General features: G+C 45.9%; 1 protein-coding gene across 2 annotated transcripts in view; it reads right to left on the reverse strand.

Moving 5' to 3' along the window:
• Window positions 1-5,303: 5,303 nt before the first annotated feature.
• tox3 (TOX high mobility group box family member 3) overlaps window positions 5,304-19,995 on the reverse strand; it is a 105,744-nt gene continuing 91,052 nt past the window's right edge. Inside the window, exons 7-9 of one of the 2 annotated variants that reach the window (XM_055648421.1) lie at window positions 19,184-19,984; window positions 11,332-11,507; window positions 5,304-6,492 (exon numbers count right to left, since the gene is read on the reverse strand). In XM_055648421.1, coding sequence (XP_055504396.1) covers window positions 6,432-6,492; window positions 11,332-11,507; window positions 19,184-19,984 — 1,038 coding nt within the window. In that variant the 3' untranslated portion in view covers window positions 5,304-6,431. The remainder of the gene's footprint in view (window positions 6,493-11,331; window positions 11,508-19,183; window positions 19,985-19,995) is intronic. The other variant, XM_055648420.1, reaches the window with a different exon arrangement.

Raw genomic sequence — 19,995 nt, forward strand, 5'->3', positions numbered from 1 at the left:
ATCATTGAATGTAAAATTCAATAATAGTGGGATAGGGATTACTCCACTGGGTATTCCTACTTGGTCAAGCAACAGTAACTAACCTTTTTTAGTGGGACTCCGTGATATTTTTAACTGTGGAACAATGATTCACCAATAACATTGGTCTTTAGACCAGGTGTGTTTTCTACAGTGGAGTTGGCTAACATTTGATGAAGTGGAGCTACATTAAACGTCCTTATTTCACAGCGCTATCAATCAGGCCCTTCGGCCCACCAGGTCCACGCTGGCCATCGATCACCTGTTCACATTAGTTCCTATCGTATCTCACTCTCCCACTCTCCGTCATGAAAGAGTATTCACATTTCATCAAGGATGTCCGTGACTGGATGGCGGGTTTGAGTTTTGAGTCTGCGGGAATAGATTTTGATGGTGTGATTTTCAGTATTATTAAGAAGCTTGGCTGCCCCACAGCAACGAGTGTGCTAGGAATGTGCACCTGGAATGTGCTGCCAAGTGTGGTGGTGGTGGTGGAGGCAGGCAGATACAATAGTGGTGTTAAAGAGACTTAACACTGATCAGCTAGACAAAAATACTGGAGAAACTCAGCGGGTGCGGCAGCATCTATGGAGCGAAGGAAATAGGCAACGTTTCGGGCCGAAACCCTTCATCAGACTGATAAGTCTGGTAGCGTTAGACTTAATGGTGGATAGCAATACAGAGAATGGAGGGATATGAATCTCAATAAGATCTCAGGGTTATGGAGAGATGGCAGGAGAATGGGGTTAAAGGTGAATGAGAGACCAGCCATGATTGAATGGCGCTGTAGACTTGATGGGCCGAATGGCCCAATACCGCTCCTATCACATTTGAACTTATGAGAAGCACTCATAGACAAAGACAATAGGTACAGGAGCAGGCCATTCGGCCCTTCCAGCCAGCACTGCCATTCAATGTGATGGTGGCTGATCCAGTGGCACGATCTGGGCATTGGAAGACGGCAAGAGCAAATAGCAGATAAAATGGCTTCCGTCAAACGCCTGAAACCTTCATGGAAATGACACGGACTGTCGGCGAGGTTTTCCTTCGAGAACGCCACAGACCCAACCATTATCCTCGCAAGATGAGATGTCGAGCATTTCAAGGCTTCATGTAAAGATTGGATCTCAACATATTCTAAACATTTTACCCTGTGATGGGCACCTATTTTCAGGCCCAACTCTTGCTTCCTGTAGAACAAGGCAGCAGAACTGCCACTAATCCCACACTGAACAACTGGAAACGTTTTGGCAATTTAAGCCTTTAAGTTATGTGGGAGCCCAAAGCGTGAGAAATCTAAATCTTGATTGCACTTCACCTCACAAAATAATAGTTTTAACCGTAACCAAATCTGTTTAAACTTTGCAGGGAGCTCATCTCTTAAGCCATCACTTTAAACTGGAGAAACAAACCTGACATCCATAAGAGGACTAATATTGTTATGGATTACAGCATACTATTACCGTTATGTGCTTTAAGATACTTCTAGCCTTAAGCCAAAGGAAAATGATTGAGAAATATAATGATATATCTACGCGGAGAATATCCTTTATGAGCACTTCATAACCTTCTGTCTTTTGCTCTTTAATCCAAATTCATTTGATACAGAAATACTTGCAAAACTTTGTTGATAGGAGTATTTTCTCTCTGATCTTGTCGTTCGATGTTATTCAGATAGAAATTGTGTAATTACCAGTTAAATATTAGAAAACGGAAGAAGACTCAATGTGCGTCGAAGCACTGATTAAGGATTTAAATTTATGTGAGGAACTTACAATTTGTTACCAGTCTCAGGAGCCTTCAATGTTATTAGCGATTAGTACAGATCAATAAAAGGCCAGATTTGCATTCTCAGTATCAGTGTAAATCGGCTACTTGGTTGAAACAGTGAAGAGTTTTGGAACCTTAACGAGAGGGAAGAACGAGAGGAGGTTTTAGATAGGGAGACGAGAGGGTGGCACAGTGGTGCAGCAGGTGGAACCTCTGCCTTACAGCGCCAGAGACCCGTGCTCAATTGTGACCTCAGGTGCTGGCTGTGTGGAGTTTGCATGTTCTCGCTGTGACCGCATGGGTTTCCTCCAACATCTGGGTTTGCAGGTCTATTGGCCTCTGTAAATCGCCCCCTAGTGTGTAGGGAGTGGATGTGAACATGGGAGAGCGTTGAACTAAGTGTGCGCGGGTGGGTGATTGTTAGTCAACGTGGACTCGGTGAGCTGAAAGCATGTTTCCATGCTGTATCTCTAAACTAAACTAAACTAAATCTCAACATCTCCAAGTTAAAAACCTGAAGAGTGCTGGGAGATTCATCACTGTTTCCCATTGGTAGCAGTGCCCAGTTCTACCTGGTTAGTTTAGTTTAGAGTTACAGCACAGAAACAGGCCCTTCGGCCCTCTGAGTCCGCACTAACCAGCGATCCCCGCCCACTAACACTATCCTACACACACACACTAGGGACGTTTTACCCTTATATCAGACCAATTAACCTACAAACCTGTACGTCTTTAGTGTGTGGGAGGAAACTGAAGATCTCGGAGAAAACCCACGCGGTCACAGGGAAAACGTACAAACTCCGTACAGACAGTGGCCGTAGTCGGGATCGAACCCAGGTCTCCGGCGCTGCAAGTGCTGTAAGGCAGCAACTCTACCGCTGCGCACCGTGCCACCACTGTTCTTTTGTAAACTTTCGTATCGACACAAAGGTATGCAGACGATGGAGATATGTGGATAAGGTGCAAGCAGATAAAGTTGCTCTTGTCATCATGTTCAGCACAGACATAGTGGGCCGAAGGGCCTGTTCCTGTGCTGTACCTTTCTCCATTCTATATACTTGCCCCTTCTGTTGCCGCAAATTTCAGTCAGCTTCTGCTTTTTCCGGCTCTTCCCCACCTGCTCCCAATCCCCACGCAATTAAAGATGAAAGTCCTGCTGGAGAGTGTGGAAACAGGCCTTTCGGCCCAACTGGCCCATGCTGGTCAATATGCCCCTTCTATACTAGTCCCATATCCCTCTAAAAGTACCCTATCCAAGTATCTGTCCAAATGTCCTTTAAACGTGACACTAGTACCTGCCTCAACAAATTGTTCAGGCCTCTCGCTCCGTACACCCACCACGTTTGTGAAAATGGGGGGGGGGGGGTGGGGGGAAAAACGGGGGGGGGGGGGGAGGCGCGACTTTTTGCATACATTGGGTAGGCAAGCAGAGAATTTCTCTGCGATTTGCCACATGTGACAAAGTATTCAATTCAATTCAATTCATGCAGTGTAGAAACATGCCCTTCAGCCCAACTTGCCAACCTACCTGTCCCATCTACACTAGCTTCGGCTGCTTGTGTTTGGCCCATACCCCTCTACACCTGTCCTATCCATGTAACTGGCTGCATGTTTCTTAAACGCTGCAGTAGTCCCTGCCTCAAATACCTCCTCCGGCAGCTCGTTCCATGCACCCATCACCCTTTGTGTGAAAAGTTCCCCCACAGGAATTCATTTAGTCACGGACAGGATTGAATGTTCTATATTGCCCTTCATGGTTTTGCCAAATCACAGAGTCACACAACATGGAAACAGGCCCTTCGGCCCAACTTGCCCAAGCCAACCCTATAATGATTTGTCAGAAAGCTTGTTATTGTGTGCAGTTTTGGTCCCCTAATTTGAGGAAGGACACTCATGCTTTTGAGGGAGTGCAGCGTAGGTTCACCAGGTTAATTCCCGGGATGGCGGGACTGTCATATGCAGAGAGAATGGAGCGGCTGGGCTTGTACACTCTGGAGTTCAGAAGGATCAGAGGGAATCTCATTGAAACATACAAGATTGTTAAGGGCTTGGACCCGCTAGAGGCAGGAAACATGTTCCCGATGTTGGGGGAGTCCAGAACCAGGGGGCCACAGTTTAAGAATAAGCAGTAAGCCATTTAGAATGGAGATGAGGAAACACTTTTTCTCACAGAGAGTGGCGAGTCTGTGGAATTCTCTGCCTCAGAGGGTGGTGGAGGGAGGTTCTCTGGATGCTTTCAAGAGAGAGCTAGATAGGGCTCTTAAAGATAACAGAGTCTGGGGAAATGGGGAGAAGGCAGGAACGGGGTACTGATTGGGGATGATCAGCCACGATCACATTGAATGGCGGTGCTTGCTCGAAGGGCCGAATGGCCTACTCCTGTTGTTCACAATGTGTAACGGAGGTTCAGCATGTCCCCAACAACTCTCACCAACTTCCACAGATGCGCCGTAGAAAGCATGTTATCGGGATGCATCACAGCAAGGTTTGGGAACAGCTCCATCCTAGGCTGCAAGAAACTGCAGAGAATTGTGGACGCAACAGCCCAGATCGTCACGCAAACCAACCTCCCTTCCATTGGCTCCCTCCACACTTCACGCTGCCTCGGCAAGGCCAGCAGCTTAATCAAGGACGAGTCTCACCCCGGTCATTGCCTCTTCTCCCCACTCCCATCAGCAAGAGGTACGGAAGTGTGAAAACACACACCTCCAGACACAGGGACTGTTCTGTCCCAGCTGTTACCAAACCATCCGATGAACAATTTGGGAGCGGTCCTGAGCTACTATCCACCTCATTGGAGACCCTCGGACTATCTTTAATCGGACTTTACCTTGCGCTTAACATTATTCCCTTTACCATGTATCTGTACACTGTGGATGGCTCGATAGTAACCATGTATTATCTTCCTGCTGACTGGATAGCGCGCAACAAAACCTTTTCACTGCACCTCGGTACACGTGACAATAGCCTCAACTAAACCAAAAGCTGGAGTAACTCAGCGGGTCAGGCAGCATCTCTGGAGAAAAGGAACAGGTGACGTTTTGGGTCGAGGCACTTCTTCAGACACTGTAGAAGGATCTCTGAAGAAGGGTCTCGACCCGAAACGCCACCTATTCCTATTTTCCCTGAGATGCTGCCTGACCCGCTGAGTTACACCAGCATTTTGACTCGATCTTCGGTGTATACCAGCATCGGCAGTTCCTTCCTAAACTAAAGTGGGAATAATTCTTCCTCTCTCTTCATTATATTTTTTCCAGATTTTAATAAAGGTTTTAGCCCGAGTTCAGGTTGAGAGTTTGGTTGGACCTACAATGCTACTGTGACTTCCTGACCTTGAAGCCATCTGCCTTCTTCAGTACTTATGTATTCTGGTGGTTTCCATTGTCCAACTTGGGTCATGTCACATCAGTCATTGTAACACCCTAACTTGCTATTATGTGGGAAATAATGTTACAGTACTGCCTTCCACATTGAGAAATGTATCTTTCACATGCTTCACCACACAGCCTCCAAAGTCATTTCATGTCTCTTTTTATTACAGCCAAAATAATGAAATTAAAAGATCAGTTACAATAGAGAAAGAAAACTTCTGTTTCTGAATGAAGGAACACGTTTCACTGCAAGGTTGATCATTAATACATCAGCTATCGTCTCTCAATAATTAAACCTTAAATAACAACACATTTTAATACAAAAAATTTAAATACAAACAGAAGTAAAAATATGAAACATTATCGATTTTGGTTGATGGGCCTTCTGCACTAGTCATTCCTAACGACATCTGCATTAAAAAGGAGCTTTTTTAAAGCATTTGGCTTTATGCACGAGAGCTCTCCTTTCGAGGAGTCCGACTTCAATCAAACAGACTACGCTAAGAAATTGCTGTACAAAATAAAAAGGCAATTCCTACAATACAGTACATATTAAAATAATGCTTTTTGGTCGCAGAAATAGAAGTTATAATGGGGGGAAAAAAATGAGATTTCACATGGGTACCACATGATTGCTTGCTTACACGGTGAACCTGGTTTCTTAAGAACTTAGAAAATAATTACATCTGTAAGAAACCAATGTCCTTAAACTTGATCATTGCGTACAATGGGGAAAATGGAAAGAATGTCTGAACAGGGAGAAAGAAAAAATATAATTTCCCCTTCAAGCCATTAGAAAGTGATAGCACAATTGTTAAAATAAAAAGTAGTTAGCATTCCACTTAAGTATTAGGCTGCACTCAGGACTTTCAGCTTTCACTGGCCACAATGACATGACTGTCACAAAGGAACTTTTCTTCCCTCCGAGTCTTTTCACAGTCTTCAGCAATCACGCAGAGGCAAGTCTTTGACTAGAAGCCATGCCCTTTAAGTTCATGTCAAACAAAATAATCATCCAAAAGCTACATTAAACAATGTAAAATGGGCAGCTCTCGAGGCACAGGCAGGGCTGGCAGGTGGGCCCACAGAAATGCTGTACAGCCTGTCACAGGAAAGCCCTCTGAAGTCTGTGCCCATGTGGCTGCAAGGAAACAAAGCATGTCAGGCCGCCTTTCAGATCATCCTCTTGGCTGCCCGTCCGATATAAATGCACAGTTTTGGCTCCGGAAAAAAAAAAAAAAAAAAAAAAAAAAAAAAGTCGCTGGTAAGCCTTCACTTCACCGAAGCAGTACTGGCCTGATTACGAGAGGCAACCCACTCCATGAAGATATCCCTGCGGAAGACACAAGAGTTTAACTTGGCTGCCATTAGATTTAATCTGAAACAACATTAGACATATGCTTTCAGTGTTATACAACGCCAGGTAGATAAGCAAACTCCAGATTTCCTTTAACCCAGAGAATCCAAACGATATTTGAACAACGGTTCGAGATTGCACGGTTTTAACGCAACTTATGCCCCCCCCCCCCCCCCCCCCCCCCCCCCCCCGCCCCAAATCAGATTATGGTCCCGTGCTTTGCTTGAAAAGCGCAATTAGTAAATGTTTCAGATAATTAGTTATGAGTTGACAGGTTGGCCTGGTGATCTCATTACAATGGCATTGCCCATCTTACAATTTCAGAAGTGGGGCAGCACGGCGGTAGAGTTGCTGCCTCACAGCGCCAGAGACACAGGTTCGATCCTGGCTACAGGTGCTCTCTGTACAGAGTTTGTACGTTCTCCCTGTGACCACGTGGGTTTTCTCCGGGTGCTCCGGTTTCCTCCCACACGACAGGTTTGTCGGTTAATTGGCTTCAGTAAAATTGCAAATTGTCCCCAGTGTGTGTAGGATAGTGTTAGTGTGCGGGGATCGCTGGTCATAGAAACATAGAAAATAGGTGCAGGAGGAGGCCATTCGGCCCTTCGAGCCAGCACCGCCATTCATTGCAATCATGGCTGATCATCCCCAATTAGTACCCCGTTCCTGCCTTCTCCCCATATCCCTTGATTCCACTAGCCCCAAGAGCTCTATCTAACTCTCTCTTTAATCGGTGCGGACTCAGTGGGTTGAAGGGCCCGTTTCCGCGCTGTATCTCTAAACTAAACTAAACTGCGAGCATAGTTTGCAAGTTAGCATGGTAAAATTGTTCATTGTCCCCAGGGCGTAGGATAATGCCAGTGTACGAGGTGATCGCTGGCCAGCGCGGGTGCGGTGAGCCAAAGGGCCTGTTTCTGCACTCTATCTATAAATTCTAACCTGCAAGTGAAATATTTGCAACTGGAATTAGCAACACAAAGGCATTAATTTCAGAAGAATGCTCTACAGAATTTCTGTTTTACATTGATGGTTTTTTTTAAAACAGGCTGCTAGGCTTCAACCAGTCATGGTGGTAAAAGATTTGCTCCATTAACACCACCAACAGTAATCCTTAAAGACACATCCTCCATACTTTAACTAAGTTACTGTTCACAAAACATCACTCTGTGCAGGACAGCAATGCTAACAGTAGCAAACAATGATAGATCCCAAAGATGGAGTAACTCAGCGGGTCAGACAGTATCTCTGGAGAAAAGGAGTAGGTGACGTTTTGGCTGAAGACGGGTCTTGACCCGAAACATCACCAATTCCTCTTCTCCAGAGATGTCGGCTTGATGAGAACGGGTGTCAAGGGTAATGGGGAGAAGGCAGGAAAATAGGATTACGTGGCAGAGATCAGTCATGATAGAATGGCGGAGTAGACTTGACGGGCCGAATGGCCTCATTCTATAACTTGTGAACGTGAGTTACTCCAGCTTTTTGTGCCTATCTTCAGTTTAAACCAGCATCTGCAGTTCCTTCCCACAGCAAACAATGATGTCCAGATACATTTTTATTTCTGTTTGTTGTTTCCACAGCTCACACTTTAGCACTGACAGGAAAGACCGGCAAACCTACCTACTATTTCTGGGGGGAAGCAATTGGAAACATATCAACCCTTGAAAAAATGTATTTAAGTTTGCATTGGTTGCATTTCCGTTTATATCCACCAACACAGAACGTACTTCTTCATTTGATGTACAACATTTCAATGAAAAGAAACTATTCACTGGATTAGACACAAAATGCTGGAGTAACTCAGCCGGACAGACAGCATCTCGGAGGAAAGGGATAGGTGAAGAAGGGTCTCGACCTGAAACGTCACCTATTCCCTTTCTCCAGAGATGCTGCCTGACCTCCAGTATCCTGTGTCTATCTTCGATGTAAACCGGCATCTGCAGTTCCTTCCTACACAATTTACTGGCTTAATCTTCAAATAGCTGGAACTAATCTGAGGGTCAAAACAGAATAACAGACTGAGATCCATCACTATATGGAGTGCGTCAAATGAACATTATTTGTATTATTTGCAATATATATTAGTGTATTGGACAATTAACTTGTCCTTATCCTTTTCAATATTTTACAGACAGCTCAGTACTTCTTTGACAATGGACATTTACAGGATTTATCATCAGTTCCAATGTATCAAAACTTGCATCTTTACAGCAACTTTGAGCTAGTATGATCCATGTTCCATCAACTTAGAACATTGGTATTTACAATCTGAAAATTCATCTTCCAGGAAATTCATACACTTGCCGAATTAATCCCGATCTGAATCCCGCTATCTGACAAGGACTGACGGTTGAAGTCACATTTCCAATCATGAAAGTGGGGCGCATATATTGTCATGTCCAAAACTCTTGCCCAATTCTTTTTTTCAGCCATAAATGGGATTGCAGTCATCTGCCAATAGGTAAAACCCTCACCAGTATCCACCTATCACTCGCCGAGCTTTGTCCTGCCCCGACCTCTCGCTTCCAGCTTTCTTGCCCCCTACTGCAATCAGTCTGAAAAAGGTTCCCGACCCGAAGCATCATCCACAGGTACTGCCTGACCTGCTGAGTTAATCCAGCACTTTGTCATTTTGCTCTAGGTGGAACCATTTAAATGTCTACCACTGCAGATACTGGTCATAGAGTCATGGAGTCATTCAGTGTGGAAACAAGCCCTTTGGCCCAACTTGCCCTCACTAACCAACATGTCCCATCTATACCAGTCACACCTGACTGCATTTGGCTCATATCCCTCTGAACCTGTCTTATCCACGTATCTGTCTAAATGTTTCTTAAAAGTTGCGATAGTACCCGCCCCGTCCAACTTCTCCAAAAGCTTGTTCCATACACCCATCGCCCTTTGTCTGAAAAAGTTACCCCTCGGGTTCCTATTAAATCTCCCCCCCCTCACCTTAAACGTATGTCCTCTGGTTCACAGTTCCCCTACTCTGGGCAAGAAACTCTGTGCATTTACCCAATATATTCATCTCATGTATTTGCACACCTCTGTAAGATTTGAGATTATAAAATTTAAGATTTGAACAGTTTGGGAATTTGATTTTGCTTTATGCATTTTGAAAAATACGTTTCCATTTAAATATCCCTCCAACCATAAGTCAATAGACAATAGGTGCAGGTGTAGGCCATGCAGCCCTTCGAGCCAGCACCGCCATTCAATGTGATCATGGCTGATCATCCACAATCAGCACCCCGTTCCTGCCTTCTCCCCATATCCCTTGATTCCGCTATCTTTAAGAGCCCTATCTAGCTCTCTCTTGAAAGTAGCCAGAGAACCGGCCTCCACTGCTCTCTGAGGCAGAGAATTCCACAGACTCACAACTCTGGGTGGAAAAGTGTTTCCTCATCTCCGTTCTAAATGCCTTGCCCCTTATTCTTAAACTGTGGCTCCTGGTTCTGGACTCCCCCAACTTCGGGAACATGTTTCCTGCCTCTAGCGTGTCCAAAGCCTTAATAATCTTATATGTTTCAATAAGATTCCCTCTCATCCTTCTAAATTCCAGAATATACAAGCCCAGCTGCTACCATTCTCTCAGCATATGACAGTCCCACCATCCCGGGAATTAACCTAGCGAACCTACTCTGCACTCCCTCAATAGCAAGAATGTCCTTCCTCAAATTAGGGGACCAAAACTGCACACAATACTCCAGGTGTGGTCTCACTGGGGCAGAAGGACCTCTTTGCTCCTATACTCAACTCCTCTTGTTATGAAGGCCAATGTAAGCTCGGGTAGTGTTCGATTTCTTCCATAAGCTGGGATATTCTTCGATTCACCTCTAACCAATGGAGAACATTGGACGTGGAGTGAGGAATGGATGCTCTGCAATGCTGCAATCTGCATCTTCCCCTTTGTTCGACCTCTCGTACTCGAGTTGCGACTGATTTTTATCTATGTATGGTTCCCTGATCTGCACAACAAAGCTTTTCACTGCACTTCAATACGGGCGACAACTATAAACCTAAACCCTAAAAAGGACACAAAGTGCTGGAGTAACTCGATGATTGGGTGAGGCAGCATCTCTAGAGAACATGGACACCTACCTATGTTCTCCAGAGATGCTGCCTAATCCGCTGAGATACTCCAGCACTTATTTGTCCTCTTGTGCAAAACCAGCATCTGTCATTCCTTTTTTCCACACTCATTGCACAAACCAACGTCCCTTCCAGTCTGAAGAAGGGTGATGACCCAAAACGTCACCCATTCCTTCTCCCCAGAGATGCTGCCTCACCATCTGAGTTACTCCAACATTTTGTATCTCCCATCGACTTCATGTACACCTCACGTTGCCTCGACAAAGCCAGCTGCACAATCAAGGACAAGTCACACCATGGCCACTCCCTCTTCTCTCCTCTCCCATTGGGCAAAAGGTATAGAAGTGTGAAAGCGCACACCTCCAGATTCAGGGACAGTATCATCCCAGCTGTTATCAGGCAGCTGAACCATCCTACCAACAACTGGAGAGCAGTCTTGAGCTACTATCTACCTCATTGGAGACCGTCGGACTATCTTTGATCGGACTTTGTTGGCTTTGCCTTGCACTAATCGCAACTCACGGTCTACCCTTTATCATGTATCTGTCCACTGTGGATGGCTCGATTGTAATCGATGCATTGTCTTTCCACTGGCAAGGCGGCACGCGACAAAAGGCTTTTCACTGTACCTCGGTGCGCGTGGCCAATGACCCGTGACTAACCTAAACCCTGATCCGCAAGATATTTGAAGCCATCTGACAAAACAGGGTATAGGTGAAATGTTACCTGCAGTGTTTAACTGCACATTCGCTGCAACAGTATTCATTATCCCACTCCGAGCTCTGTATCGGTGGATTTGTGCAGCCACTCCTCGAGCACCGAACTGGAGTGCAAGCGCCCGCGGGAGAAGATGGGGGAGGGCGGACGGTAGGCGGCACTTCAGGCGGAGGTGGTGAAAAGGTCTGGAAGTAGTTAAAAACTATTTAAATAGGCAATTTCTTTTTTATTTTTTCTCCCCTTCTACTTCTTCTAATTAATTCCAAAGTTTAAATGGTTCTGAAGTGGAGGGTAAAGAGGTTTTCTATCTCGGCAGCGCCCAAACGAGATGTAAATGTGGTATCAACAGTTGGCAAGGAATAATGACACCAACGCTCTTTGTTGCCAATAACTAGGGGGGCCCCTGCGAAGTCCATCCTATATTGAGTGCGAGGTTGCATGCTTGCTGTAAGCTGAATGCTAACTACAGAGCAAATACACAATGGGCGAAAATAACTAGCCAACCTTGCCCCCAAAATTCTGCCTGGGGTCAAGCACTAAACTTTATTCGTGCTAACAAAAACCCACAATCATCCTTTACAACAGAGGGAGTGATCTGCAGATTCAGGAATGAAGGTAGCTGTGCATTGCAAGGGCCAGACTAGTGTTGCATACAAATTAGATTGGCAAAGCACCCAGCAACAAAAAAGAAGGTGGGGGGTGGGTGGTGGGGGGGGTCACCTTCGGCACAAGCAGGCATTATATTTAGAGAGCATGGCCTTGTAAAGCCTGCACAATAATTAGTCATTACTATTCAAATTAAAAATGAATAAAAACATCATTTTTCACGCTTTCATCTTTGAAATTAATTGGAACTACGGTAGGCGGGTTCAAGTGTGCGCCGGGCTGCCGGCCGTCGGCATTTCCAGGCTGATTCCTGCCGTTTGGATGGAACACTGAACGGAGGTTTGCATTTTTGTTACCCGCCACATAATTGCGATGAGAGAAAAAAAAAAACAACGAACAAAAGGGGGGGGGGGGGGGGGGGGGGGGGAAACCGCACGCACGCTGGAGCATATTCCTGCCTCCTTGCATCCTCTAATACCACACGACAATTCCCCGTTCCCATGGAAACAAACAGATAAAACTGTATTGAAAGAAAACAATGATAGATTACATGTACACGGCGTGTCATATCCAATTAAATCAAGTTGACTGGGTCCTGCAGGGGGAAAAAAACCACTGCTGCCTTTACAACAGATCAATATATATGAGCTCAATCCAACAACGTTCCCTTCTATTTTCCCATCCAAGTCCTCTAAGACCAAGACAGATCATGCTACTCCGATCCAAGTGCTGCTTTGCTAAGGGGGCAGGTGGTGGAGGAACACCATTCAATCGTAGTCTATTCAGTCCAAACTACTTGAGCTGCCCATTCATGCAGAGCAAAACACCATCTGCTTCTATTTACCCCGCGGCAATCACAGCTGACCAGAAACCATGATAACAGCTGTTGCAAAACAAAAGCCAAACAAAGGGACGAGGAAGGTTAGACTCCAGCCCAGCGCTGCAACTAACTCCATGAAGTGGGCGAGCAGAAAGACGCTTTTTTCCAAACACTTAAAGACTATTCAATAGAGCCAGGCAGAACCTGGTTAAACCAGAGAAATTTAATCCATCTGTCTCGTCATCAATGGGTCCGGTGATGGCGTCTGAAATTACGCTGCGTACAGTCACCAGAATTGTTGTACTCCAAGTTAGCGAGCAATGACCTGATGCCAACTGCAATTAAAAACTTTCAATCGGCTAAGGCAAAGCTCTTTAATAGGAATAACGATACAAGCCTCTGCCAGCAAGGTAAAGAACTCAGTGTGTAATCTTGCTGTATTAGATGAAAACAGATAGAATTTATTTGGCCAGTGGTATGAATATTGATTGACCTAACTTCAAGTAACCTCTGCACTCTCTCTCTCTCCATCCCTCCCCCACCCAAGTCACACCAGCTTCTTGTTCTCACCTAGCAGACAGCCAACAATGGCCTGTTTCCTTTATCATCGTTACCTTGTTGCACATCTTTCATTCATTTGTTCTATATCTCTCTGCATCACCGTCTATATCTCTCGTTTCCCTTTCTCACCCCCCCCCCCCGACTAGTCTGAAGAAGGGTCTCGACCCGAAACGTCACCAAAGATGCTGCCTGTCCCACTGAATTACCCCAGCATTTTGTGAATATCTTAGAATTATTTAAACCTCACTTAACATTCTTAAACTCATCTTATTCTTCTACGTGAAGGTGCATTACAGACGTTAAATATTTGTGCCAAGGATAGGTGGTGAGGGAACACAAACATCTGTGTTCATGCGAGTGAGATATCACATCATAATTTTACATTAGCTGCTAATTTCCCTAGGGCAGCATGAGTCATGCAAACCTTGTCTGCAATAGCCAAAAATAAACATGAATTAAAATATGATTCATATTACTCCATTGTCAGGAGTAGAAACGTAATTATACCTGACAATGAAACAAAAGATGAATTCTCAAAATTATCTTTATGCTGTTACATTGCCTGATTCATATTAATTCGCTGATTGCAGATAAAACTTTAATGGGAAGAGATAATTTCTGCACACACATTTTGTGTTCTCCACCGAGCAATGGATTTAAAGAGTTTAATCAGATATACATCACTACACCATTAAGTGTTTGTACAGGGGGATATAAATGCTGAAGGGTTGCAGAGCAAAGGAAAAATGCATGTTCCCGATAAATGAAACCGTGTAGCAGAGATGCCACACACAAAATAGCTGCTATTTTGTGTCTGCTTATTATTTTAATTTCTGTTTACACCTGATAGCTGGTGGTTGTGGACACACTGGTAACCCCAGTGTGTGTGTGTGTGTGTGTGTTGGGATTCCAGTCATGCATGGCACGCGCTGTTCTTCATTTTCATTTTTATCATCTGCAGTTTAAAGGTTTGTTGCCAGTGCTAATTCGCAATTTTTAACCAGACTTCCCCACGATAGCTTGTGACAGGGCAGATGCTGTAATTAATCACCAAAGACAGCTGGGAACGGCAACATTACGATGGCAGCCTCATTTCTGAGGCACTTGGACGAGATGAAATAATGCCGGCCGCTAATCCCATATGTGGGCAGGCAGAATGCACAAAGATGTCTAGTGCTCCTTCCTCAATGCTATTAATACAAATTACAAATTCATTTACTGCCGACGGATAAGATCCTTTGCCGCGACTGCAATCTAGTTGGGACATCCCATTTTAATGGATGTTATTTCTCAAACACGTTATCTAAGATCGTCATTAGCAACCGTAAGGGTGGTTTGCATTCACGAGAGCTGCTATTCCAGTCTTGCATTGTAGGAAACAGAACGATGCGCTGAAATGCCTTGCCGATGAAACGTGGGGGAGGAACAATCAGGAGAGAAGCATCCCGTTGAATATCCAACCAGAGAATTCAAAGGGAAAATAGAGTGAGATTCCTGCCCCATTGAACCAAACTCATTACGCATTTGTTATTCTCCTCAACATCGGCCACTGGAGATATCGAGAGCAGATGGGGTTTGATTGCAAAGGAGAATACCAGCACATTGCGTGGAACTGCATTTTACCCGGTTGTCTTCCAATTGTCTAATCTCATAATCAGTGTGTTATCTGTGGGGTTCACTTCAGAAATGTGAAAGGTCCATTAATACTGATGAATTATGAAGGCTTCCCTCAAGAGCAAACTAAATCCAATAAGATCTGTGCAATCCATTGAGTTTGAGGTAAATCAGATGGAATAATGAGCTTTTTCTCCCAGTCATATGTTTGTTGATTTTCCACTGGGGAGGAGGAGGGGGGGGGGGGGGGGGGGGGGGGGGGGGGGGGGGGGGGGGGGGGGGGGGGGGGGGGGAAGGGGGGGGGGGGGGGGGGGGGGGGGGGGGGAGGGGGGGGAGGGGGGGGGGGGGGGGGAGGGGGGTAAAGGAAAGATCAACATCAGTTGTTCTGCAGGTGATGTGCCTCAAAGGCCTGTCCCACTATCGTGACCTTTTTGGCGAGTTTAGGAGACTTTGTGCTCGCCACAAGCTCGCAACGTGGTCGACACGTGGTCGTAGGTGGTCTCTGGTGAGTCTCCTTCATGGTCGAGAGTGATTCCCGCTACTCGCGGCCCCAATATGGTCGTGGAAAATTCTTCAAAGTGTTGAAAAATGTTCTGCGACCAAAAATTGGTCGGCATGGAGAAAATCGATACATTTGTAGCGTTAGGTTTAGTCGAAGTAGGTCGTAGTAGGTCGGCATGTTATCGTAGGTAATCAAAGGTAGTCGATCGAGAGAGTCGTGGATAGTGTTAGTATATCGCCTTTGTTCGTTTCAATGGCTCGTTGACAGTCGAAGCTAGTCTACATAGTCGTAGGAGGTCTTCTAGATAGTCGAAGGGGGTCATAGGAGGTCTTCTACAAGACCACGATGGTCTCCTAAACTCGCCAATAAAGGGGCTGTCCCACTGCGACTACCTAATTGGCAAGTTTAGAAGAATTTTCCCTCAACATACTCGCAGCATGGTCGACACGAGGTCCTAGGAGGTCTTTGTAACTCTCCTTCATGCTCGAGAGTGGTCCCCGCGTACTCTAGGCCTCAGCTAGGTTGCAGTGTATTTTTCAACATGCTGAAAAATGCCCGCGAGTAAAAATAGGTCATCATGGAAAAAAATCGATATTTTTTTTACTCGTGGGTTTAGTCGAAGTAGGTCGTAGTGGATCGGCATGTTATTCATAGGTAATCCAGGGTAGTCAAAGGTAATCAAAGGTAGTTGAAGCTAGTCTTCAACATGGTTGAAGGAGGTCTTCAACATTACACTTTTTCAAACTCTTCTAAACTCGCCAATTAGGTCGCCACAGTTGGACAGCTCCTTAAGAATTCCAATTCCTTTAGAATTATAAGCTGACTTCATTCTAATAGTGGAGTTGCCATTGAGATCTTGTATTAGCCAAAGACAGATACCTAAAAAGCTGGAGTAACTCAGATAACTCCGGGTCAGGCAATATCTCTGGAGAAAAGGAAAATGTGGCATTTTGGGTCGAAATCCTTCGTCAGACTGAGAGTCAGGGGAGAGGGAAACAAGAGATATAGATGGTACTTGGGAGAAATGAATGGAAGATATGCAAAAAGCAATAGACACTAGGTGCAGGAGGAGGCTATTTAGCCCATTCGAGCCAACACCACCATTCACTGTGATTGTGGCTGATCATCCACAATCAGTACCCCGTTCCTGCCTTCTCCCCATATCCCTCGACCCCGCTATCATTATCTAACTCTCTTGAAAGCATCCAGAGAATCGGCCTCCACTGCCTTCTGAGGCAGAGAATTCCACAGATTCACAACTCTCTGTGTGAAATCAATGATAATCAAGGATCTCTCAGGGCTCTCGCAACGGCGACTTCTCCCGCCCGAGTTGCGGGGTCGAAGAGCTCCTAGAGCGGGGCCTACATCACCGCCCCGCGCGGCTTGGAATGGCCGCGGGACTCTGCGAGCGCACGCCGGGGGCTCTAACACCAAGACCCGGTGTGCGACCTTGCACCACCCGGCGTGGCTTTAATGGCCGCGGGACAATCGCCATCGCCAGCCGGGGGCTTTGACTTTGACTCTGACATCGGGGGGGGGGGGGGGGAGAGTGCAGTGGAGAGATAAGTTTTTTTGGCCTTCCATCACAGCGATGTGATGGATGTTTATGTAAATTATGTTGTGTCTTGGGTCTATTTGTTTGTAATGTATGGCTGCAGAAACGGCATTTCGTTTGGACCTCAAGGGGTCCAAATGACAATTAAATTGAATCTTGAATCTTGGAAATGAGAGGCACACAATGGGCCATTGTTGGCTGTGGGACAGGTGACGAGTAAAGAAGGGTGTCCGCCCTAAACGCCACCTATTCCTTTTCTCCAGAGATGCTGTCTGACCCGCTGAGTTACTCCAGTTTTTTTTGTGTCTATCTTTGGTTTAAACCTGCATCTGCAGTTCCTTTCCTAATCAGAGGAACTCAGTAGGATGACAGTAAAACTTGCAAAAGAACTAGGGTGGGGGAGGGACGGAGAGAGAGGGGATGAGAGGGTTATTTGAAGTTAACGAAACGAATGGTAACTCTGCAAGGATAATATTAATACCATTTATACAGGCATAATGGATTGGTGAAATCGACATTAATATCTGAGAAATATACATCGTGCAAGTATTATTGAATTTATAATCTATGACTAATGGAAACAAAGCCACCAATTAAACTATAGGTAGATTTGGCCAATGTCTATCTTCAGGTAACTCATCGAAGTGGAGAAAAAGATACACAAATGCGGGAGTAACTCAGCGGATCAGGCACCATCTCTGGAGAACATGGAGAGGTGATGTTTTGGGTCGGGACCCTTCTTAGAAACATAGAAATTAGGTGCAGGAGTAGGCCATTCGGCCCTTCGAGCCTGCACCGCCGTTCAATTTGATCATGGCTGATCATCCAACTCAGTATCCCGTACCTGCCTTCTCTCCATACCCTCTGATCCCCTTAGCCACAAGGGCCATATCTAACTCCCTCTTAAATATAGCCAATGAACTGGCCTCGACTACCCTCTGCGGCAGAGAGTTCCAGAGATTCACCACTCTCTGTGTGAAAAAAGTTCTTCTCATCTCGGTTTTAAAGGATTTCCCCCTTATCCTTAATCTGTGACCCCCTTGTCCTGGACTTCCCCAACATCGGGAGCAATCTTCCTGCATCTAGCCTGTCCAACCCCTTAAGAATTTTGTAAGTTTCTATAAGTTTCAATTCTTCTGATCTATTCATTTTCTCCAGAAATGCTGCCTGTGACTCCAGCACTTTGTGTCTTTTTTTTTTTGAACCAGCATCTGCAGTTCCTTGTTTCTACAACTCATATAATTTTGCAGGCTCATTTCTAAGGTGGGCATGGAACGGCAAATATGGCGATCACCACACATTTTTATTTACTGTTATGATAATTTTTAGGCAACCAAACCCTGTTTTTTCTTCTTCAAAGTGGTACACAAGACGGGGTAGCTGTACAAAATGGATGTTTTACAGAGTGCCGAACAGATGCTAACACACTCAAAAAAGCTAGAGTAACTCAGCTGGACAGGCAGCATCTCTGGAGAGAAGGAATGGGTGACGTTTCAGGTCTAGACCCTTCTTCAGACTGAAAGTCACCTTTCCCGTGACTTTCAATCTGAGGAAGGTTCTCGACCTGCAATGTCACCCATTCCTTCTCTCCAGAGATGCTGCCTGTCCTGCTGAGTTACTCCAGCTTCTTGTGTCTATCTACGGTTTAAACCAGCGTCTCCAGTTCTTCCCTTCATTGATGCGAACATGCTCAGTTTCAGATGTCACTGAAAAATAAACATAATGGGTGCCTAATTCATTTCAAAAAATCCACTTTGTGATCAGTTTATCTCATGGCAAAGAAGATACTGAGGTCGGAACAGCAGATGCTGGTTTACACCGAGGAGATATTTTGTACTGGGTACAGAACAGATTCTAGCATAGACACAAAATGCTGGAGTAACTCAGGGGGTCAGGCAACATCTCTGGAGAAAAGAACATTTTGGGTCGAGACCCTTCTTCTGAAAAATTCTCAACCCGAAACGTCACTTATCCATGTTCTCCAGAGATGCTGCCTGATCCGCGGAGTCACTGCAGCATTTTGTGTCTATCCTCAAGATATTGAAGTAGATTTTTATTTCATTCATATCCATCGGTTTGTGGCCGCTTGCACAACAGATTCATCAAGTAATGAAACACCACTTTAGGAACATTAGTCATGTCGATATATAATGGCACAGCAATTTGATTCATCGGAACTGTTCCGCTGTTAATACTTACTGACCTGTGGCAGTGCTTGGGTCTGGGCCTGGGTTTGGAGAGGTGGCTGCTGCTGCTGCTGCTGCTGCTGCTGCTGCTGCTGCTGCTGTTGAACAGGCTGCGGACTTGACCGTGTGGGAAGAGGGGAAGTGATTTGTGGGGTGACGGATGGCTGGGAAGCGGCGGGGGAGTGTTGTGGTGGGGAGTGCTGGGGGGGGTGCTGCTGTTGCAGCTGCTGGATCTGCTGCTTCTGCATGTGCTGCTGCAGCTGCATCTGCTGCAACTGCTGCTGGATCTGCTGCTGCTGCATGTGCTGCTGCATGTGCTGCTGCATGCGCTGCTGCATCTGGTGGTGCATCTGCTGCTGCTGCTGCTGCTGCTGCATCTGCTGCTGCTGCTGCATTTGATGCTGGTGCTGCATTTGCTGGTGCAGCTGCTGCTGCTGCTGCATGTGTTGTTGCTGGAAGTGTTGCAATTGGTGCTGTTGCATCTGCTGTTGCATCTGGTGCTGTTGGGACTGCAGGGGAGGGCTCAACTGGGGCGAAGGTGAAGTGGGCACCATCGCAGTGCCCATGGGGGCAGCAATGTTGCCCGACATGTTTGGTGCGATGGAAACTGATCCCAGCTGGTTGCCTTGCAAGGGCAATCTCATGGGCTTCGGGGCAATTGCCCTTGGCAGGGTCTGCTGTAGGGACTGTGCGGACACGGAGACAGGGGCGTGCGGGGAGAGGGATGGATTCATCAGGAGGGACGTTGAAAGACTCGTCGATGCCAACGTCTGCTGCACTGATCGCATCGTCTGCGCTTCTGCAGATTCTGCAGCAGCCTGTAAAGAGA

This window comes from Leucoraja erinacea, chromosome 17 (assembly GCF_028641065.1).
Source record: "Leucoraja erinacea ecotype New England chromosome 17, Leri_hhj_1, whole genome shotgun sequence".
Classification (NCBI taxonomy): domain Eukaryota; kingdom Metazoa; phylum Chordata; class Chondrichthyes; order Rajiformes; family Rajidae; genus Leucoraja; species Leucoraja erinaceus.